The sequence below is a fragment of the Dipodomys spectabilis genome, unplaced genomic scaffold (assembly GCF_019054845.1).
Source record: "Dipodomys spectabilis isolate Male_0828 unplaced genomic scaffold, ASM1905484v1 ptg000241l, whole genome shotgun sequence".
Lineage (NCBI taxonomy): Eukaryota > Metazoa > Chordata > Mammalia > Rodentia > Heteromyidae > Dipodomys > Dipodomys spectabilis.
In genome coordinates this window covers 4929896-4951960 of record NW_024870918.1, presented here as the reverse complement: position 1 = coordinate 4951960, position 22065 = coordinate 4929896, and the positions used below count along the sequence as shown (strand labels likewise).

At 51.4% G+C, this 22065-nt stretch overlaps 1 protein-coding gene across 1 annotated transcript in view; it reads left to right on the top strand.

Annotated features, from left to right (window-relative positions):
• Apba1 (amyloid beta precursor protein binding family A member 1) overlaps nucleotides 1-17325 on the top strand; it is a 191088-nt gene extending 173763 nt beyond the window's left edge. The window contains exons 6-13 of the mRNA XM_042699414.1: nucleotides 2540-2572; nucleotides 3557-3643; nucleotides 4231-4416; nucleotides 6088-6267; nucleotides 8201-8413; nucleotides 14705-14824; nucleotides 16098-16238; nucleotides 16995-17325. Coding sequence (XP_042555348.1) covers nucleotides 2540-2572; nucleotides 3557-3643; nucleotides 4231-4416; nucleotides 6088-6267; nucleotides 8201-8413; nucleotides 14705-14824; nucleotides 16098-16238; nucleotides 16995-17066 — 1032 coding nt within the window. The 3' untranslated portion in view covers nucleotides 17067-17325. The remainder of the gene's footprint in view (nucleotides 1-2539; nucleotides 2573-3556; nucleotides 3644-4230; nucleotides 4417-6087; nucleotides 6268-8200; nucleotides 8414-14704; nucleotides 14825-16097; nucleotides 16239-16994) is intronic.
• The last annotated feature ends 4740 nt before the right edge of the window (nucleotides 17326-22065 follow it).

Sequence of the window (22065 nt, the reverse complement as noted above, 5' to 3'; positions counted from 1 at the left end):
ATGCAGGGAGTCCTGGGAGGTGAGAACATGAGCTACTTTTACAGGCAGATCGGGGGTGTTCACAAAGAAGCTCAACAAGGCCACCTGCCCGGTGCTCCAGGGTGAAGTGTGACTCTCTGCTCACCCTGGCTTGGAATCTCCAATCTGTTGCATCATGGCTCTGGGACCCTGGCAAAGTAACCCATCTCTCTGTGCTTCCGTTCCCTCTTGTGAAAAGTACAGATAGTGTAGGCCCTGCCTGACAGGGTTGTTGTAAATTGACACACAGAGGGCTTAGCAGGACCTTGGCATGTCATAAGTGCTCAGTAGATGTCTACAGGAGAAAGACAGGACCCCCACCAGAGATACACCCCTTCCCCCCTCCTCCCCTGCAAGAGTGATAGTGTCAGTCATGAGTGACTGTTATAACAGCACACTCAGTACACTGGGCCAGGTGGGAGGAGGGGGCCTGCTCCTCATCATACCCTGTGGTGCAGAAGCATGAGGAAAACCATAGAGCTGGAGGGTCTGGGTGTTCTTGCTTGTGATAGTGTTGCCAGACCTCTCTGACCTCTCCCAGCTCCTCACCCTGGCTCGGACGCCCTCATTTTTTTCTTCCTTAGTCCACCTGAAAATTTCTTTTTCTTAATTTTCATTTGCTGAGGATACTTGGCTATCATAATTGACTGACTTAAAGATGCTATTGCACTAAGTGCATAGAAGTGTTTGAACCGTGCAGATCACTTCAGAACACCTGTCATGAAACAGTTTGCCTTTTGGATCTTCTAAAGCCAGAAAACACAGAACTTTGGGTCTTCTGTGGATGGCGGATAGATTTCCCCTTCGCAAGGGCTTTTTAGGAGCCCAGGTCCTCAGCATTTTGACCCATGCTGCCAGGCTTTGGTATGGGAAGTAATCAAGGTTCCGCAGTCATTGTCATCCAGAACACACAAGCATCCAGATGGTACCACGGACGTTAACCAAGCATCTTAGGACGACACACATCATGACACATGGACCCCACAGGAGTGTGGTGTGGCATCTGTATGCAATATTCATACCACTGGCGTGCCCAGCCACCAATGACTCACAGGGAGCTGCCTTCAGAGCTCTTCATCGTGAACATGATCATAGCCACCAGTAACAGCAGGAAGGAGGCTGGGGGGAGGCAGGGCTGCTCTGCTTCCCCGGGGTTCCTGGACCCCTGGAGGCTGGGAGACGTTTCTGTGAGGCGTGCGCATGGCTGACTCACCCAGTGCCCATACAGTGCGGCAGCTCCAGCAGCACACTTCAGTCCCTAGAGAAACAGGGGCGTTGCGGAGGACTTTTCTTGCAGACGGAATTCTAAGAGTGTGAGAACAGCTCTCCCCACCCCATCCCTGCAGCCTCCACACTGACCCCTGCCTGGCCCACCATTATTGGTGCAAGATAGATGTGAATAGCAAGTCTTCCCAAAAGCCAGAAAACTGTGACCTGACAGAGGAAATTAGAATCGTGTACACAAAGATGGTCTTTACAGTACTGCTCAGGAAGCTTCGCATACATTGTTTATGCTCACAACAAACCCAGGAAGCAGATACTCTCTAATCCCCATTTTTTTCCAGCTAGAGAAACTGAGGCCCAGAGACATTTAAGTGGTCTCTCCAACACTTAACTAGTAGGTAGCAGGATTTTATTTTAGGCAATCCAGTCCCAGCTTTTCTCAACTATGTTACCACTAAGAGCAAAGCCAGGCCTGGTAATGTATGCCCATGATCCCAGCTATTAGAGAGGCAGAAATCAGAAGGAAGATGGTGCAGGACCAACTTGAACAAAACTCCATCTCCATCAACAAATGCTCAGCACGGTGTTGTACACCTGTCATCCCAGCTATATAGGAAGCATAAAAGGTAGGATTGCAGTCCAGGCTAGCCCAAGCATAAACTCAGAACCTTACTTGAAATTAACCTAAAACACACAGGACGGTTAGAATCTGTATCTACCTCCTAGCTCAACTGGTTAGAGCACCTTCCTGGCAAGTGCAAGACCTGAGTTCAAACCTCACTACAGCCGGAAACAACCTTTTAATTAAGAGCAGAATGAAGTTATTAATTCTTAATTTAGTTACATGGTATATTAGTATTACACAAATATAAGGGGAAAGTATTACTAGAGAGAACAATAAAATGACCACCGCAACAGGAAGACATGAAGTATCATAGCTATAAGACAGATAATGGGGAAAAAAATAGTGGGCAGAAATAAAGATCTAGTGTGAAATAAATAGAAAATCAGGCATGCGATAAAGACAGAACCAAGAGAAGCAGAAGGGTATTACAGAGCAGTTAGCCTCAAAAGCACATCAGTTCATTTCCTTCATCCCATTCTCCATCACTACCTCCTCAATTCTGAGTTAGGAACTCGGCTACCTTCACAGTGGGATGTTTAAGCTAGTCGACTTCCCACAGAAATGCTGTGCCCCACTGTGGATTCATCGGGCAGTCCCCTCTGTGGCATTGAGTCTCTGCAAGTTCTTTTCTAACTACTATTCTCCTGTCTCTGTTTGTTCCATGCTAAGCAGATGGCCCAGAAATTAGCCAAAAGCAGGAAGAAGGTGCAGTACAAACAAATTCATCAGCTTGGTTATTATGCCTGTCCTTTCCATTTGTTTATGTTTTGCCTCTTCTTTTTTGTTTTAATTTCGTGTTTTTGTTTTCTGCATCCAGCAAACTTTTCGTTCCGATGTCTTTTTTGAACCGCCCCCATAAGCCAGCCTTTCTCAAAACTCAGTTGCCTAAAATGGCCGTTTTTCTGTTGCTCATAAGTCATTTCACTTGAGCGGAAGGACAGGGAGCAGATTGGAGATGCTAAATGAACCGTGATGGGTAGTGTGGCAGGAGCGACCAGGTGGCAGGGACATTGGGTCTGATCAATTACCGATTTGGGGATTTGTCAGATTGCTGGATGCAAAAAAGAAAACTCGCTAATAACCACACATGTGCCGAGTTCAGCCCTGAACGACCCAGACTGCGCTTTGTGTGGGCTGTGGAGCTTCTGGGTGCTTATGAGCCAGCTGTTTCCTGGATGTGAGGCTTTGGGGCTCCTTGCTAATGGGGTGGCCAAGGTGGTGGTGGTGGTGGTGGTGTGTGACTGTGAAGACCCTCTCACCAGAGCTGCAGCCAGGGCTTCGCTGGTACCTCCTGTAAGCACTTCATCAGCTCAAGTGGGGCAGGACTGGGAGTGGCTGGCCCAGGGCCTCGGCTAACCTGATACTTGCCTTTCCCCATCAGTCTCACAGCCTCACAGAAGAAGGCCCGTCGCCATCTTGGTTCAGAGTCACTACCCTAATGTGCTGGGTCCACAGGGGAGGACGCAGGGGCCTCTGTGTCTGTGACTCGAGATGCTAACTCTCGTCCACATGTCTGTCCTCTGTATGGTTCCTTTCCCCTGGCCAGTTGAACCCGAGTCTGCGTTGCCGTTCTGGTGGCTGCGTCTTGGTTGTGTGTGTGTGTGTGCGTGCGTGCGTGTGTGCGTGCGTGCATGTGCGTGCTAACCTTTGGGTCAGGATACCATGGTGAACGCTCTCTTTCTTCCTCAGGCTCCTGAAGGGGAATCTCAGCCTATGACCGAGGTCGACCTCTTCATTTCCACCCAGAGAATAAAAGTGTTGAACGCCGACACCCAGGTACTAGCTGGTTACTCCCCTTTTCCTGGGTTATCTCATTCAGTGGCACCGGGCGATGTCTGTGCCCTGTGCCTATCCCTAGATGCTGGGCAGCACAAGCCAGAAGACTTGGACTGCAGTGCCTGCTAGAAGTAAGGGCTACAAGTGTTTCCTTAATAAAGCTCAGAGGAGAAGAGAAAATGTGGATGTTGTTTCTTCTTCCCTGTAGAGAGGATAACTTTAAGAAAAGTTGTTTCAGATCAAAACACACACACACACACACACACACGCACCGTGCACACACGCACGCACGCACACACAAAGCAACTGTGCTATTGAGATACTTACCCCTCCTTTTAACTTTACCACCAGAGATGCTACTGATTGGAAAATGTTTCCGATTTTCTTATTTTGTTTCGACTGCCACAGATGATTTCTTGCTCTCAGTTAACCAAGGAGAGGCCTGTGGGCCCTAGTGGGTGTCATGAATCTGCCAACGAGGTATGAGCCCACTCTGACTGTGGGGCATACTTGGCTAGGCTGGGTGGGGGGGGCCTCTCCTGGGTCATTCGGCCATGGGCCAGGCTGATCTGCCCCTCCCACTCCAGGAGACCATGATGGACCACCCTCTAAGGACCATCTCCTACATCGCCGACATTGGAAACATCGTGGTGCTCATGGCCCGCCGGAGGATGCCCCGCTCCAACTCTCAGGAGAACGTGGAAGCCTCCCACCCGGCACAGGATGGGAAAAGGCAGTACAAGATGATCTGCCACGTCTTTGAGTCTGAGGACGTAAGCGTAGACCCCGCGATCTCATCTTGCTTACGTGACCTGAGTAGCCGTTGGGTAGCCAGATGCCCTTGATTTCTTAGCACCTGAGTTAAATGAGTTAAACTGTTAACTCATACCACATTAAGCATCTACTCATTGAGTCATTTATGGAGTGCTCCTACTACGCGTCAGACACTATTGGAGGACTAGGGATAGAGGGCTCATGAAACATACGAGGCGCTCATTATGTGAGTTGAAGGGAGCCTGCAAATAAATAGATAAATACATTCACTGGGAAGCTAGACGTGGGGAATGGTTTACTGGAAAGTAAAACAGGGTCAAGTAGATGATCAACACAGGCCTCTTTTATAAGGTAGCATGAGAAGAGAGGCCTGAAGGGAAAATGAGAACAAGTGCCAAGGCCCCGAGGTCGGAGCCTGCCGCATTTGTTTGAGAAGGAGAGAAATGAAGGGCTACCGTGCTATGAAGTTTGAACAAGAACACGAACAATTCAGTCACACCTGAACTGTAGAACTGACTGCCCAAGCACCTCTCACCTGAGCACCCAGGTGCTTGGACAGGACAGATCTTGCCGGTATAAAGCTGACCTGCGGAGCCTCTCTGCCTCAAACAGCCAGAGTACCAAAAGGCAGGTGCACTGCCCACCCAACCCCAATCCTCTTAACACCTAGCCCTTGCCGGCTCTGAGCTTCGTAGTCTACCTTGTCCCCAGAGGGCCACCCCAGGGCCATGCTCCATGCTCATTTCTCAGGAGAGCAGAGAGCCCTATGCGCCTAGGAGAAGCAAACAATTCATTCTTGTCCAATCCAGAATTCCCCTAACTGGGGTCAGTTGCCTTCCTCCAGGAAATGGAGGACAAAGGCAGTCTTCTCTAGGAATCCACACTGTCACAGCCACAGCCACAGCCAAGAAAGACAATGACAACTGACACAATTCTTACTGGCCTGGACCTCTAGAAAGCAGTCCCCCGTGCCCACAGCCTTCGGTGCCTCTCCCTGCCATTCTCATGCTGTGCTTTCAGAGGAGGCCAGACATGCTAACCAGACAATCGGAGCTACGGAAGGAGCCCCTGGGTTGCATTGTAGAATGCGAAAGCCATAGAAAAGGTGGCCCTGGCTCTGCTCGCAGGCTGTGATGCTCTCTGCAGGACTCTCTCTCTCCTCCACCAGCCCAGGAGCCCAGAACAGTTTACTCCCTGGAGATTTTTGTGGTTGCTGTTTGCTCCACAAGGGAAGAATGGAAAGAATAGAGAACCAGGATGAGAGTGAACTAGACTTACACCTTTCCTGTCCATCTATACAATGGCAGGGACATTTGAAATGGTACAGGATGACTTCACTGTGAAGGATTGGCTTTTATGTGGCAGGAGATCCAGCATCTCTGACCACTACTGAAACCCACTGAATACCACTGGCCACTGAGTGGACAGGAGCTTCCTTGTGATCATTTGCATATGCAAATGACTGCCAGGAGCTTCCTTATGATCATTTGCATAAGCAGAAAGGTCTCCTGGGAAGCAAGCACTGATACCCCTTATATAGCACCACCAGCCTACCCGATATCAAGGGCCCCTCCAGCTCCAGGGGGAAGTGTCTGATGGGGCCCCAAGTGTCCACTCCACCCATAGCACTACCTGTTGACCACCCTCTTCTCTTCTGGCTGCTTTCCCAGGCCCAGCTGATCGCACAATCTATAGGGCAGGCGTTCAGCGTGGCATACCAGGAATTCCTCAGGGCCAACGGGATAAACCCCGAAGACCTCAGCCAGAAGGAGTACAGTGACCTGCTCAACACCCAGGACATGTACAATGACGACCTGATCCACTTCTCCAAGTCGGAAAACTGCAAAGATGTAAGGACTTCCCTCATTTCCCCACCCTCCTCCACACCCAGGCTGGGCTGTCTGGGTGCGGGACTGACCACCTATTGTGAAGTGTGTGGTGCTGGCAGCTCACAAGTATCTGAGGCTCCCCCTCCATGGGACCCTGTAATGAGGTGGCCCCCGTGTAGGTCAGGTCTACAGAAGAGGCAGCAGCCTCTCTGCCCCCAGGAATGCGAAGCTGTCCTTTCAGTGAGGTCTAAGGGTGGGGAGACCTGACCTCTGCCCTGGGGAAGCCCACAGACCAGGTGAGGGCACTGAGACAGTGACAGTGCCGGTTCAAGCACTACTCACAGCTCCACAGACCAGATCCTGCACTGAGATGATAGGGGCGAGCTTCCCTCATGCGGGCCAAGCTCTCCGGGGCTTCGTCCAAGGAGGTCATGTGCCATGTGCGGGAGCCAGCAGAGCAGCAAAATGAAGTCACAGTAGGGAAGTCTGATGGTCAGAAAGCTCTAGATGCGTCAGGGAGTCGGGAAGGAAATGGCCTGGCTGGAGCAGAGGGCGGGCACAGGAAAAGAGATGGAGAGACCAACACAACGTCCAGGTGAGATGTGGAGCACCTGCAGGTCCAGCCAAAGGGTCAGGGCTTCGCCCCGAGATGGAAAAGAAGCTTTCATAAGAAAGGAAGCTTAATGGCTATCCATGCATGTGCAGTAAAGGCTCTCAGAGCCACAGATTAGGATCCTTGTTGAGGTTGATTCAGAATGAAGGGGAGCATGGGAGCACGGAGATGTCTTACTGGGCATGAGCCGCCTTCTGATCCAAGGCAAGCACTGGGCATTGATTGTCTCCTCGGGACAAAGGTACAGGCAGTCTTCGTACCCAGTGTCTCTCCTTGGTCAAGGATGGGCAGGGGCCAGGTTAGTTTGCACCGTAGGCCAGGTGGCTCCAACAACAGATGGGAATCGGCACTGGAGGCCGCCAGGGCAAGATGGAGGCCATTGTAGAGTCAGCACCATCTAGAGGCCATGAGGGAAGGGTCTGTTCTGAGCTCTCCCCTGCCCCCTGACTTGGCTTACAAATAGCTCTTCTCCCTGTGTCTTCAAATCCTCCTCCTATCATGTCTCTCTATTCCGATTTCCTCTTATCAGGACACCATTATGCTGGCCAGACCCCAGTCTCACTGTACCTCTGTAAGGGCCCTGGAGATACCTCTGTAAAGGAACTGGTAATACCAGTACCAAGTGAGGGTCTCCCCCTGAGCTAAGTGAGTTCCTCAGGGAAATTGCCACTAGTGAAGTTCAACACCCTACCCTGAGGCTAGGGGCACAGGCTGCGGAGGGACTGTGTCAAGCCCCTGTGGATATGCACACACCCTCTGCCGGATGCTTCCCAGAAGGGTCTCGCCCTTTGGCCGCATCTATGCAAACCTCCCCGTCCTACAGATGTCCACCATTTTCTTTTTCCTGAATTTTCTCCTTATTGAGACATGATTCCATGAATTATTTTGGACTTGAGAATCTTAAATCTTGGAGACAGTATATAAAGTTCTGTAGAATGGAGAAATCTGTGCACAGAATAATGGCAAAAGCCATTACTGGAAGCCCCCATGGGCCACCTGACTCACCGACAGAGCCTATTTCTCATGCTGTTGGGATGACAAACTTGAATAATAACAACCCAGTGATATGTAATATAATCATAGTAATAATAATAAAAACCTGATGCCCTTGTGGTTGTACATGTACCCGGATTGTGAACGGAATAGCAGGACGGATTACAGAACCTAGTGTGAAGTTGTAGGCCTGTGTGACATGCTTCCCCCCAGACCCCAGAGGTCCTGCAATGCAGAGAAGGTAGGAACTCCCCTGGGCTGGAACCATTGGGGAAATGTCTTTGATTTCTCTCTCAGCCTTGCAGGGTTACTGATCCCGGGCTTTCTAAGTGGTTTTTCTTCTTTCAGGTTTTCATAGAGAAGCAGAAAGGAGAAATCCTAGGAGTCGTGATTGTGGAGTCTGGCTGGGGCTCCATCTTGCCAACTGTGATCATAGCCAACATGATGCACGGGGGCCCTGCAGAGAAGTCAGGGAAGCTGAACATCGGGGACCAGATTATGTCCCTTAATGGCACCAGCCTGGTGGGCCTGCCTCTGTCCACATGCCAGAGCATTATTAAGGTACCTGGACCTAAGCAAAATGTACTTCTGTTGTAAACCTGAAATGATGTGAACCAGTTCATATGTGAATGCATTTTATGTTCAGACACCCAAGAAAATACACGTACAAAAGGCACAGACTTTTCTGGGTACTGATGGCTCGTTCCTGTAATCCTAGCTACCCAGGAGGCTGAGATCTGAGGATTGAAACCAGCCCAGGCAGCAAAGTCTATGACACTCTTATTTCCAATTAACTAGCAAAAAGACTGAAGTAGAGCTCTGGCTCAAATGGTAGAGTGCTAGCCTTGATCAAACATTAAAAAAAAAAAAAAAAAAAAGCTCAAGGATAGTACCTAGAAGGCCCTGAGTTCAAACTCCAGGACTAGCACCATAAGAAAAAAGCACAGACTTGGTCTTAAGACAGTGTACATTCAAGTTACTATTACAAATTCTTCCAGAAGTTGTTTTTAGATCAGAGATAGTATACTTGACTCAGCGAACACCACCACTGTCTAAAACCAAACCCATTGCAAGTGTAACTAACCAATCACCACTAAGCCTAGCTCAGCCTCAGCAGAATTTTCTCCAGCTCAATAATCCAAACAGTCTTTTATAACAGCCAGATGGGCATGAGATAATTTGTCAGGCTCAAGCCTATAATTCTAGCTACTTGGGAGGCTGAGATCTGAGGATTGCAATTTGGAAACCAACCCAGTCAGGAAAATCTGTGAGACTCTTCTCACCAATTAGCTACCAAAAAATCTGGAAATGGAGCTGTGGCTCAAGAAGTAGAGTGCTGCTAGCTATGAGCAGAAAAACTCAGAGATAACACCACAGACCCTGAGTTTAAGAGCCTGAGGGCTGGTGCACACATGTGTGGAGGGTCATGGGAATGCTTTTCAGATCTGAGAACACTGTGATGCAGGTGAGTTCTTCCTTCTCCCAAAGCCTGCTGGCTGCTTGTCATGAGAAGAAGAAACCTCTGTTAGAGTCCATGTGTTCTTTTTTTTTTGTCGGTCATGGGGCTTGAACTCTGGGCCTGGGTGCTGTCCCTCAGCTCTTCAGCCCAAGGCGAGCACTCTACCACTTGAGCTACAGCGCCACTTCCGGTTTTCTGGTGGTTTCTTGGAGATAGGAGTCTCACGGTCTTTCCTGCCCGGGCTGGCTTCGAACCGCGATCCTCAGATCTCAGCCTCCTGAGTAGCTAGGATTACAGGCATGAGCCACCAGCGCCCGGCTGGTTTCTTTTTTAATAACTAGGAATACATTGTAAAATAGCAACGCAAGTACAACACAACTAATGCATAAAACAGTAACAGTCGAGTATTACATACTGTCAGGGAATGTCAATTCCTTTATGCAGCAGCACAGTAGATACATTCACACTGCCATCACCACAAAAGGAAGGGCTGTACTACAGTCAAGGATGGTTACAGTTCCCCTGTTGCTGTAAGGGACCCTGTCATGTAGACTGCTTGCCGATAGCGTCCTGCCTTATGCAGTATGTGACACCAATTAATGATAAGATCACAGACTTTTCAAAACTCGGCATTCAGACATGAGTCACTGGGCATTTTTTAGGGGCTGAGCTGAAACGTGCAGAACTGGAATGCCCAGATACTTGGGGATGAGAATTAGATCACTGAATGGGTTTGGTCAGCCAGCCTGATCGTGAACTAGAGGCAAAAGGCTGCAAGAGTGAGCAGAAGCAACTTCTTGTAGGATGGTGTTAATGTTGACCTTGAAAGAGAAAAACCTGCATTGGTAGCCGGAAGGACAGTAGTGTTCCAGACCATCTGCTGGAACTGATGGACAGCGGGGCTGGCACTGAGTTCCAGGGTTGGGCTCTGAGCCCGACCTGAGAGGGCTGGTCCATGTTGCTGCGGTGATGTGGTGAAGGAAGGGCTAGCCCAAGGTTAAGGAAGCAGGGCTACCCCAGATGGGCAGCTCTCGGTCCCCAGTGAACAAGTTAGTCATTAAACATGCAGTATGTATACACAAGAGCCACAGGGAGCTGTGTCATCCAGAGAGACAGCAGCTGTCATTGCTGGGCTCCATCTATGAAGAGGGATAACCAGATAGCCACATCAGCAGAGGGCTGTGTACTTCCCGAGCGTGCACACGGATTGGCTTACTAAACTCTCACAATAACCCTCTGGGGCTGGTACTAGTGTATCACCTATTGTACAAGTTAGGACACTGAGGCACAGTCATTGGCAGTGCCAGGTCACTCAGCCAGTGAACAGCTTGACTCTAACACGGAGATGTCCAGGAGCATGCTGGCCACGCGCTAATTCCCAAGCCAGCTCCCCTCAGCCAGGGGTGATCTCACATACGCCAGAAGGCCTGGAGACAATCCTAGTGGCCTCCCCAACCTTTGAAGAGAAGGTACTGTGGGCATCTAAGGTGTGGAGTCAGGGATGCTGTCAAACATCCTGCATCTCCACCCCACCCACAGCACAGACTTGCCCCACTCCAGATGCCCATAGTGCTGAGGCTGCAGGGATTGGAGTTCAGATGCCAGAGAGAGACATCAGGGAGAGGGACATGGGTGAGTGGGTCTGTGAGGAGTCTGGGAAGACTTACAGGGTGGAGAGGAATATGTTAGACTGAATGGGCCCCTTCCACATAGACCTGGGGATATTAGGAGACAGAGTTAGAGCCTTGGGAGGTGGTGAGACCACAGGATGGAGTACTTACACATGGCATTTTTGTCCAAGGGAATCCAGGCTTCAGAACTGTAACATTTGTTGATGATAAGGCACCTGGTCTGCAGTGCATTGCTACAGTAACTGAGCTGACACAGAGTAAAGATGGCGATGAGGAGGAAGCAGGAATTTCCAAGGACTGGCCAGCTCCACATCAGTGCCTGGTTCTCTCACCAGCCATTCCAGGACAGCCCACGGGGGAGGGTGGGGGGGGGTTGGCCATAGCCAGGTTCACACATCTGAGTCATGGATGCTCGCTCAGGGCCCCCAGCTGGCCGTGAGCCCTGACCCTCCCTTCTACCCCCTCCCTCACTCTCCACAGGGCACACACCAGGTGAGGGGGCTGGGCAGTCTGACCACCTCGTCTGCCACATGGAAACTTAGCTTTGTCTGATGGACTTCCTAAGGAGAAAGGTTTGTTTGAGCCAGACAACCCCCGTAATCCACTCAGGAGCCAAGATCTGAGGATCACAATTCAAAGCCAGCCTGGTCAGGAAAGTCCATGAGACTCTTTATCTCCAATAAACGACTCCAAAAAAGCCAGAAATGGCACTGTGGTTCAAGTGGTAGAATGCTACCTTCGAGAAAAAGAATCTCAGGGACAGTGCCCAGGTCCTGAGTTCAAGTCCCAGGACAGGCACAAAAAAAAGAAAAAGAAAAAGAAAGACCTGAGTAACTGAAGTTTGAGGTGGATAAATGGAGTGTCTATGGAGTCAGATGATTAAAAGGCCATTCAATGCAAGATGGAGCATAAGAAAACCGCGGCCTTCATGGATGCCTTCTTCACTAACCTACACAGCTGATAGGCCCCAGTGAGAAGCCTCTGAGCAGGCTCAGTGCCTGGGGTTCTGCAGCTTTGTTGATTCCCATCTGTGGGGTGTTAGCATTGCCGAGCGCTAGCTGCTAGGATCACCAGTACCAAAGGGAGATGACCATTCAGTAGTGCTATTTCTTTTTTAATTCTCTAGATAACACTCCCCTGTATTGCCTGCACCAAGACAGAGAATCGTGCTGCCCCCACACTACGGGGGAACATGTAGGCTTCAAAGCCTTGGGATCCTGTTTGTTTCCTCACTAGCCACCAGCTCGCATTCTGTTAAAGCAGTGCTGAGGCTCAAGTGAGTCATCCAGGGCTCGTGTTTAAGCGCAGCGTGGATTTGACAGGTCTCAAGTGGGCTCTGCAGTGGCAGCCAACTCCCCACAAGGATGCCCTCACGAGTCGTCAGGCCATGCTCGAGGAACAGGACTCTAAAGCCATGTGTATGGCAGTTTCAATGCACGTTGACTCCTTTTTCTCCCGGCCATAGAAAGTGAAGTATTCTTTCTACCGTTACAGAAATCGAATGATCTTCCTCGCCAGCTCTTTATTTTTCTCATTGTGATTTAGTCCTAAAGCCTCTTTACTGATAGGTGAAATGTTAGCCTCTGCGTCTTCTCAACGTGGTTATCTCCGAACTCCCGCCCTGTGGATTTTTGGGTGGTTTGTTTGTTTTTAATTTGAGCTCAGTTTCCCTTTCCTTCCCAGATCATCATGGGTGGGCTTCTCCTGTTGCTATGGAGACCGCTCTGGCTTCTTCCCTTCCCGCTGTATTCTTTCATTCACGATGCCATTCCACAGTTGTGATGAGGATGGGAACGTTTATTTAATTGGCACCTCCAATAAAATGGCAGCTAAGAAATCTCAGTTAATGAGACCCAACTTAACAACACTGATTAGGAGCAGCAGAGAAAATACATGGTCCGGTGATTTTAAATTGCTATTTCTCTAAGCCTCATCTTGCAGCACATTTTCCCCAATCTTGACATTCTTCTGCTGAGGGACCGATCAGGCATCTTAATTCACAGGAAAAGAGGAAAGAGTCCACTGAAGCAATGTGAGCACATTGGTTAGCACAGAAAATGGGGTCCTTCTCCTGCTCTTCAGTATGCGCTGAACTGCACAGGTTTACAGGAATCAGCTTGATAGTTGATAGGGGTGAATGTTCAAAGCAGATGGCTTTCTCTGAAGGATTCATTCTAGCAGGATCCTGCCTTTAGCTCTCTCTTAGCTTTGGTTTCCCACAGATCCCTCAGCTCATGGTATGTAATTGGGGTGGAGGAGTTGTAGAGAGATCCGAGCGCTCTTGGGCTACCGCTGTTTCCTGCAACCCCATCTTGGTTGTGACAATCTCTTGTTCATCCCCCCCCCCCCAAGCTCCATGAGGCCCACAGACAACTTATTCCACCCATCTCCAGGGCCTGACACTTTTTTTTTTAATTTATTTTTTGGTAAGTACTGAAGCTTGAGTTCAGGGATTCTTGCTTGCTAGGCAGGTGCTTTACTGCTGAACTATACCTCCAGCCCTTTCATTGTACTTTGGTTTTATGGAAAGCATGCCTCACATATTTGCCTAGACTATAATCCACCTCCTTTACACCTCTTACATCACAGTGATGACAAGAAAGTATCACCTCTCTTCTTCCGTGCAGATAAAAACTTATGGACTTTTCTGCTTGGGCTGTCCTGGAAAAAATCCTCACACACACACACACACACACACACACACACACACACACTGATACACATACATGTGTCTGCATGTGTATAGGAGAAAGTACTGTGATTTTGCAGGCAGACATGGGATTGAAGCTGGCTGTGTGTGAGCTTGAGTAGAAGTAGGTAGTGCTGAGCCTTAGCTTTCTCTCCTATAAGATGCACTGATTGTAGCCATCAGTTTGCCAGACGCACCAATGAGAGAGCTCCTGTGAATGCACAGGTGGTGTCTTGCAGAGGTCAGGGTTCACTGGTCAGTGGTTATTATTGGAGTTCGGCTGCAAAGGCCATTTCCAGGGCACCCACACATTGTGAGATGACCTAGCCGGTCTACCCTCCCACAGGCTGCCCTCCCTCTCCAGCTTTGCTAGACTGCTATAAGGGAGACTTGAGGGTTAACTGGCCATTTGCAGCTCTGATCACCTTTTAAAGGGTTTAGACACTTGGGGAGGGGGGCAGGGAAGATAATGTCTGCAGTCGTTGCCTCCATCTTTTTCTCTCTTGGATAGCCATCTTCCAGCTCTCTCTGTCCTAAGGAAGCCGACACCAGTTGGAATCTCCAGAGGAGCACGCGAGAGCAGAGCGAGCAGGCCTGGTCTGCTGTCAACCAATCCCCTGTCTTTCGTGGGAGTCACTGCCACAGTCACGCTTTCCTGGGGTCTCTCCTGGCCCAGAGATAGCATTGTGCATTCCTCAGCTTCCAAACCTCCAAGCCTTCCCCACAAAAACCACACACACACACACACACACACACACACACACACACACACACACACACACACAGCCATGAGACACTTCTTTGTAGTTGCACTTTTACTCTGGTCCCGTGAACACAGTCCATTTCCCCACATGAAGGTGTTACCTGCAGCAAACAGCAATCCATGCATAGACTGAAAGGGCGCCATCTTAACCTTGCTGTTTTCTTCCCCAGACTGAGGAGGCCTGGAAGAGGGGCGGGGCTAAGGTGCTGCCAGCTCTTCCCTAAGACTCACGGGAGTTCTTCTGCCATGGGGACTTATACTTCTTGTCGGCCTCCCTGGTCATGTCCGCTGTGCTTTGTTCTTGCGGCAGGGCTTGAAGAATCAATCCCGAGTAAAGCTGAACATCGTCCGCTGTCCCCCGGTGACCACGGTGTTAATCAGAAGGCCTGACCTCCGCTACCAGCTGGGTTTCAGCGTCCAGAATGGAATTGTAAGGACAGCTCACTTCCCACCTTCTTCCTGATGGCGACGAATGAACATGTCACACCATCAGGTTTCTTTAAGTTCTCTGCATCCCCACCCCTGGACCCTTGCTTGTAGCTCAGATGGGGACAGCGGCCTCAGATGTACCTAAGAGCTTGAAGGGCCCTCACTGTGCAGAAGTTGTAAGTCTTGTTGTAAGTCTTGCCAGCCCCTGCTGGTGCATGAAGATGCACAGTGTGGAATGTAAATGCAGCTTGGTCTAGAATGTTCTCCTCGTGGAATGTAAGCTGCTTCCGTGGGAGACTTGGCACCTCCACCTTGCAGGGCTCGTTTGCAAGTGGCCTCCCAGCCACTGGCTCTCTGCAGTGCCCGGATGCACTGCACCAAAAGCCGCCCTTGCCCAGGGGCTGGTGGCTCGTGCTTATAATCCTAACTACTCAAAAGCCTGAGACATGAGGATCAAGGTTCAAAGCCAGCCTGGATAGGGAAGTCCCTGAGACTCTTCTCTCTAATTAACCACCCAAAGAAGCTAGAAGTGGAACTGTGATTCAAGTGGTAGAGTGGTAGCTCTGAGAAAAAAAAAAAAGTCCCTACAGCGCCCAGGTCCTGAGTTCAAGCCCCAGGACTCGTACACACACACACATTATATATATATATCTGAGAATTGAGGTTCAAAAACCTGCCTGGGAAGGAAAATCCATGAGCCTTAACTCCAATAACTTACCAAAAAGCTGGAAGTGGAGCTGTGGCTCAAGTGCTAGAGGGCTAGCCTTCAGCAGAAACAAAGCACATTAAACTTAAACTTAAAAAAAACTAAACAGCTTAGGGCCAGTGCCCAGACCCTAGTGTGTGCCCCAGAACAGACACACGTGTGTGTGCATGCACACACACACACTCAAACCAGCCTTTGGTCATTTCTTTAAAACGAGTCAAGTGAGTTGGATTAAGGACCAACAATTGTCTCTTTGCTCCAGCCTGCACCGCCCAGGCTGATGGCCTGGAACTCTGGCCCCCAGGTGACAGGCCCCGGGGGAGATGGGACGTCATCAGAGTGCAGCCGTGAAACCTAGCAGTGCAAAGTGCGCGGGAACGAAACAGCCACATGGGCCTCCTGCAGGCCTGCAGAGCCTGGCACTTGGGAAAGCGCCAGAGAAATCATCTTCTCAGAGATGCGTGTTCTGGGAGCCGCGAGGGGCCCCAGGGAGACAGCCAGCCCTCCCCCTGCGGCTCTGAGATGAGGTCCCGTCTGCCATCAGTAACCTAGTGTTTGATCCTGGCAGATCTGTAGCCTCATGCGAGGAGGCATAGCGGAGAGAGGAGGCGTCCGCGTAGGACACCGCATCATCGAGATCAACGGCCAGAGCGTCGTCGCCACCCCGCACGAGAAGATCGTCCACGTCCTCTCCAACGCTGTGGGGGAGGTAGGTGGGAGGCCTGGGGCAGGGCAGGGACCAAGCATGCTGCCCGGTGCCCCTCACGTGGGTGGCACCCGCCCCTGGCATACCTGGCAGGAACCTTCCACAGCCTCCTTTCCCCTCCCAGATGCTCAAAATCCAGAAGCATCTATTTGGACCCAGTGTGAACCCCGTGAGCAGGTGGTTTGTCCGACAGCCCTTCGGTAGTGTGAAGTTGGGTCACCTTTGACCTTCTCTCCCAGGATTGTTATTTGCTCGCCTCATCACTCAAGAGTTGTGTTGTTTGGCCCTGGGGCTCCTCAAGTTTTCTGCATTTCTCTCTGTTCTTCTCACCCAAATGAGCTTGGAAGACTTAAATCTCAGACTCGGGTCTTGTAACTCAGTAGTCTTCAGAGACATCTCCTTGACCCAGCCTTGCCTGAAATCCACCCTGCAGGGCTAGGGCTGCTGGGCTGTCATTCATTCCCATCATTGCCAAGAGAGTGGAGGGGGTGGGGCGGGGGAGGGGCTGGGGGGCAGGAACAAAGTCCAGAGTCATCTTCCACTGGCAGAATTCTCTCTCTCTCAAAGGACTGCATTTGGATGAGAGCCAAGTCTTCCCTGGCTTTCCTTGTCACCTCAGATGGATTGGGAAAGCCTGCAGCTCCCATTCCTAGAGGCCACCCTGGAAGCCTGGGGGGGGGGGGGGTGATCATGGAAGTCATGCTTGGGGTCCCACCCAGCCAGGGCCTCCTGCTAACCCAGCCGTCTGTCCTCGCTCAGATCCACATGAAGACGATGCCAGCGGCCATGTACAGACTGCTGACGGCCCAGGAGCAGCCCGTGTACATCTGAGCGGCCCTGGCGACGCGTGCATGGAGGACTGGCCTCACTGTGGTTGTGTTTCTCGTGCTGCATCCGTGTGTCCACTGAGACATTTCCCTCTCACTCCCAGCGTCCGGTCGTAACACAGGAAGAGAAGAATCCACAAGGACCTCTTGGCTCTCTGTCTCGCTCCGTTTTGTTCTCCCTCCTCCCCCCCTCTTTCCCACCAGGGAAGTCAGCGATGTGCTCCAAACCAGCATCCACCCGCTCTGTCCAGGCGTGTCGTGGAAGTCCTTCGGGAGCCCCAAGGTGGCTGTCACCGAGGGGAAAGGCAGGACTCTCCCCAAAAGGCATGGACACCCCCCCCCAGAAGGAGCTGGTGGCCGCGCTCCCCCCTGGTTCGATGGGACGCCGCGGCCAGGGCTCTGTCCGCGCTTCCCACCGTGGAGTTGGGGTGCCTAGAGTTTCTGAGCCAGCCTCCTCCTCTGTAGCTGGCTTCACATCCAGGCCTTCCCACCAAGGATCAAGGGGGAAGTGACAGTTGTGGGCAGGGCAGGTCACCTGGCATCAGAGCCGCTCTGCCCAGTCGCCCCACGGCTACCAGTCAGGAGATAACCACGGCAGCCACTGCCTGCCTCTGTAGGACGTCTGAGGGCACCCTTCACCCCTTCCCCCCACCAGTGAGGTCAACTGAGCCCACAGCACCTCTCTGAGAGCCCCCTTTCCCTGACGGAAGGTCAGGCATGCTGGACGAAGCCTCGTCCCGAGAAAGAGGCCCTCTCTAGCCGGGGCCTGCATCTCCCCAGTGTCTCCTTGACTTCAGAGTGCCCTGTGAACCTCCCCTGGGTCCCCCCCACACCCGGGCACAAACTGGGGGCTCTCAGGTGGCTGAACCCATTTTCTAGAACACATTGATGGGCTAGTCTTGTGTGAAGGTTCCTGGCCCACAGGAAGCCAATCTCAGGCTCAGTCAGGGTCAAAGGGCAGGATGTGTGGTATCTGACAGGCCAGATCAGTTCGTAAGTCACAACATTAGGGGGACAGTAGCGCCCTCAGGTTGTGCCTACGAATCCCCATGTGTGTTGTGGAAGCGTCATCCTCCGGGTCTTGTCAGCTGACGTGCAGCGTCTTCTGTTCATGGATGGTGATGTCTCCGTCCAGTGCCGATGGTTTAGGAATACTGTTCCCAGCCAGTCTTTACTTATTCTTGGTCCAAAGAGCACTTTGTTTCTATGTGAGGTATGGTTCGGTTGTTGTTTTGTTTGGTTTTGTTTCATAGACCACCTCAGTAGGGACAGGGGAAGAAAAAAAAAAAAACGAATATATTTTGTAATATTAATATAAATCCCTGTTTCCTACATCTGGGATGTTTATGTTGCATTTGGGGAACTAGGAGTTGAGTGAGCAAAAGTTTAGGATGGAGAGAGAGAGAGAGAGAGAGCGTGGAGAGAATAGGGGAGGGAGAAAAGTACCTATGATGTGATCAGGCCTTGCCCTGGGGGCCTCCGCACCCCACCCCTTCCTCCGAAGTGGAGCCAGCCAGATGCTCTAACCAACGGCTGAACTCTGTTTCACTGTAAGCCAGAAAGCTCCTGTGAACAGAGAGGCTGCTGTCTGCCCACGTGTCCTCTCTGGGAATGGACTGAGAGTTACGTGGGACGAGGGCAGAAGGAGGCTGCGATGGTGGATGGAACCCCCCGGTCTGCTTGAAAGATGCTGCACACAAAACTGTGGGTGCTCACCCCAAGACCAACCAAGCACAAATGTGAGGGCCAGGAGCTCTGGGGGAGGCCATGCTCACCCTTGCTGAACTCCATGGCTTGTCTGCCCTCTGCAGGGTCAGCGGCGGTTCAGACGGCTGGGGCTCCTGCCATCTGCTCACATGTGGCCATGTAGGGAGCTTGTGTAGCACTTGAATGGGAGTTTAGAGGCTAGACAGCAGAGGGACCCCGGTTGGCCAGGAGAGAGGAGTTCCACAGGCAAACCCTTAATCTAGCCCCCAAATTCTTCATGAAGTAGCTTTACCACCCCCACCGCCCCCCAAGGAGGAAGGAGAGAGAAAGCACATTCTCTTCCTATTGTGCAAATTCCTGGAAAACTCTTTTAAAAGGTGCTGAAAAGCCAACTTGGTGAGCTCTGGAGGACCTGGCATGTTCGCGTACAAGGACCATTTTACACGAGTCCTTTTGGGTTTGATCCTCAGCTCGCTGGGCTATAGCCTGGGCCTGAGAGTTGGGACTGTCCACTGATGTCAGTCACTCCTTGTCTGAAAGTCCCCAGAGACCTGGTCCTACTACCCCTGCCCTCTGTGTCCCCACCCCCCCGCCCCTCTGTATAGTCCTATATGTAAATACCTCCGCACCCCACCCCTGGGGTGAACGATGTACAGAACAGCTTTTTCCTCAGACCACCCGGCACGGAGCCCACACTGGCTGCCCAGCTTTGGGGACGGGCTTTTCCCAGTCCATCTACGTGACACCAGAACCCAGCCTCCCCTCTGCCTCCTCCAGGGGGAGCACTTCAGGGAGCCTGGTCCCCTCCCTCCAAAGACCAGTGCCCGGAGCCCACCGCACAAGAACACCTTCCCTCTGCAGAGCGGCCTCCTGGACGTGCAGCACAACAAGGGGCCATGCACACGGGTTCATTTTCTGAATCTCGCCCATCAACACAGGCCTTCAGGGAGTCTAGAATAACCTACTACCTCCCCCATTGCGCCCCCTTCTGCACCCCCATGACACACCCACCCAGCAAGCCCTCCTTCGGCCTCCACCCAGCGGTGTAGCCACGATCAATGTTTACAAGCCAGGGCCAGCCTCCTTCACCAGGCCCCCTGTGGGTTTTGAGTTTCACCTCTGTCTGCTCCTTCCCTGGTTGGTGGGGGGCGGGGGGGGGGGGGGAGGAGACGTCTGTCCACCTGAGCACACCACTCTTTGGTTTTTTCTTTCTCCCCCCCACCCCCCTCAAGGCAGCGTGTGAGGACCGTGTGGAAATGAAATCTCTTGTACATAACTTAGCACAGCACCTAGAGTCTGAACTTGTACGAAGCCTTCTGTAAAGCGCTAGAGCTTCTTGTAAAGCGTCGGGAGAAGTTAGAGTATTGTATTTGTAACAATATCGTTCTTTGTATACACAGAACTCGAGGATCTCTATTCTATAAATATAAATAAAATATATAAATAAAAATATATCTACACGTGAGCCTGCAGTGTGGACACCGCACACACCCACTGAATGTAACCCCCTGACCACAGTCTGGTCACCGGTCCTGGCCCTCCCTCCCTCCCTTCCCTCCCCCCAGCCCCCCACCATGGCCCCTGCTGTCTGGAGTGGGGTTGTGATGTATTTCATGTGCTAGCTCCTTATTTAACGGAACGCTAATGTCTGTATAAGAGTTGCTGCAACAATAAACGAGAACTTCACTTCTTGGCCCTGGCTGAGCGGAGTTATTGTCTTAGGACCCCCTGAGACACAGGACCCCCCCCCCCCCCGGTGTGGTTGGCTGGTTGGCTCTTCCTCCTAGGGACCGTCCTTGGGAACCCGGTATTTCTTTTGGGACCCTGACTTGGTTTTGGACACACAAGCTCTGCTCTCCTGTGCGTCGCTGATAGTCCAATCGTGCCCTGGGAGAAGGAACCTTCTGGAGTCTGTGTTGTGTATCTTCAGTAGTGGAATTCATTCTCATCCTCCAGAAAGTTCTAAAGGGGAAATGGCCTTTAAAAGGGGGGAGGGGCTAAGTAGGAGGCTAGTAGGAAACATTGCCCAGGGGGACCTATCTGAAGGTTCTATCAGAAAGTTCTGGAAGGCTTTCACCTGGTGCTCTTCACAATTATACTTCCTAAATTTGACAGCATGGCCTTCCTGCTCCCAGAAACATGCCTGGGGGGCAGGGGGCAGGGAGAGGAACACTGGGGCCCCTAAATAGACTTTACAGCCTTGTTTCCGAAGCAAAATGTGGATGCTTCCACTTGGTGGGAAATGGAATTCACTGCAGGCCTTAGACTTGGAACATAGCGCCAGAAAGGACTCCATGACCCTGACCGCCCTTCCTCGTCCATGGCCGTTAGCCTGGTGGCTAAGGGAATACCTCTCCATCGGTCTTGTAACCTCGGGCATAGCACGGAGCAAGAAGGAAGCACAGGACTTCTCCTTGGACTTGAAGGCTGGGCAGCTGCACTTTAACCCTGTGGATGCTCACCACCCTTGTCCCCAGGCTAAGGCCCCAGGTAGAGGCCCTGGGCCCACCCCCAGGCCAGGCAGAGCCCTGCCACCCTGCTGGGACGGCCTGGAGGTCCAGCTTCATCTCCTCCAGCTCTGGGTAGCAGTCTCAGGTGGCTGGTGTACCACGTCACAGGCATTTGGATTTGGTCCTGCTACTTTGCATTGGTCTTGGTGGGCTCCCGGTATGACCCAACATAGTGACCCTGGTGACCACAGTGCCTCCCACCTGCCCTCCCTCAGTCCCAGGCAGCCCCCTGTGGAAAGAATTATTGTCTGCTAGGGAGCGTGTTCGACATAAGTCATGACCTAGGGGACTAGGGCTGGATCCCAGAACGGGGCAGAATCCTGAAGCATTTGGCCCTAGACTGTTAATTGGGCCTGGCCAAGAACAAAGCAGAGGATGGGGGATATAGAGCACCCTTTCCAGGCACTTCCCTCATCCATCCTGAACAACACACGCTTGGGGCGCCATCTAGTGCTAAAACAGCGATATCACAGCACAACGCAGACTCAGTGAACCTAGGTTTAGAGTGCCATCTATTGCTGAAAAAATGTCAGTGACATTCCCTCCTGCCCCCAAGTCCCAGAAGAGAGCAGCCTGTTTATTTTCCATTAAGGAATACTATAATAATAATTATAATGATGATGATGATGATGATGGGAGTTTGTCAAACTGAAAGATATGAAGGAGTAAGAAGGAAACAAAAAAGACATATCTTCACTGTTAAGAAGCCAGGTGCAGGTGACTCATGCCTGTAATCCTAGCTACTCAGGAGGCTGAGATCTGAGGATTACAGTTTGAAGCCAGCCC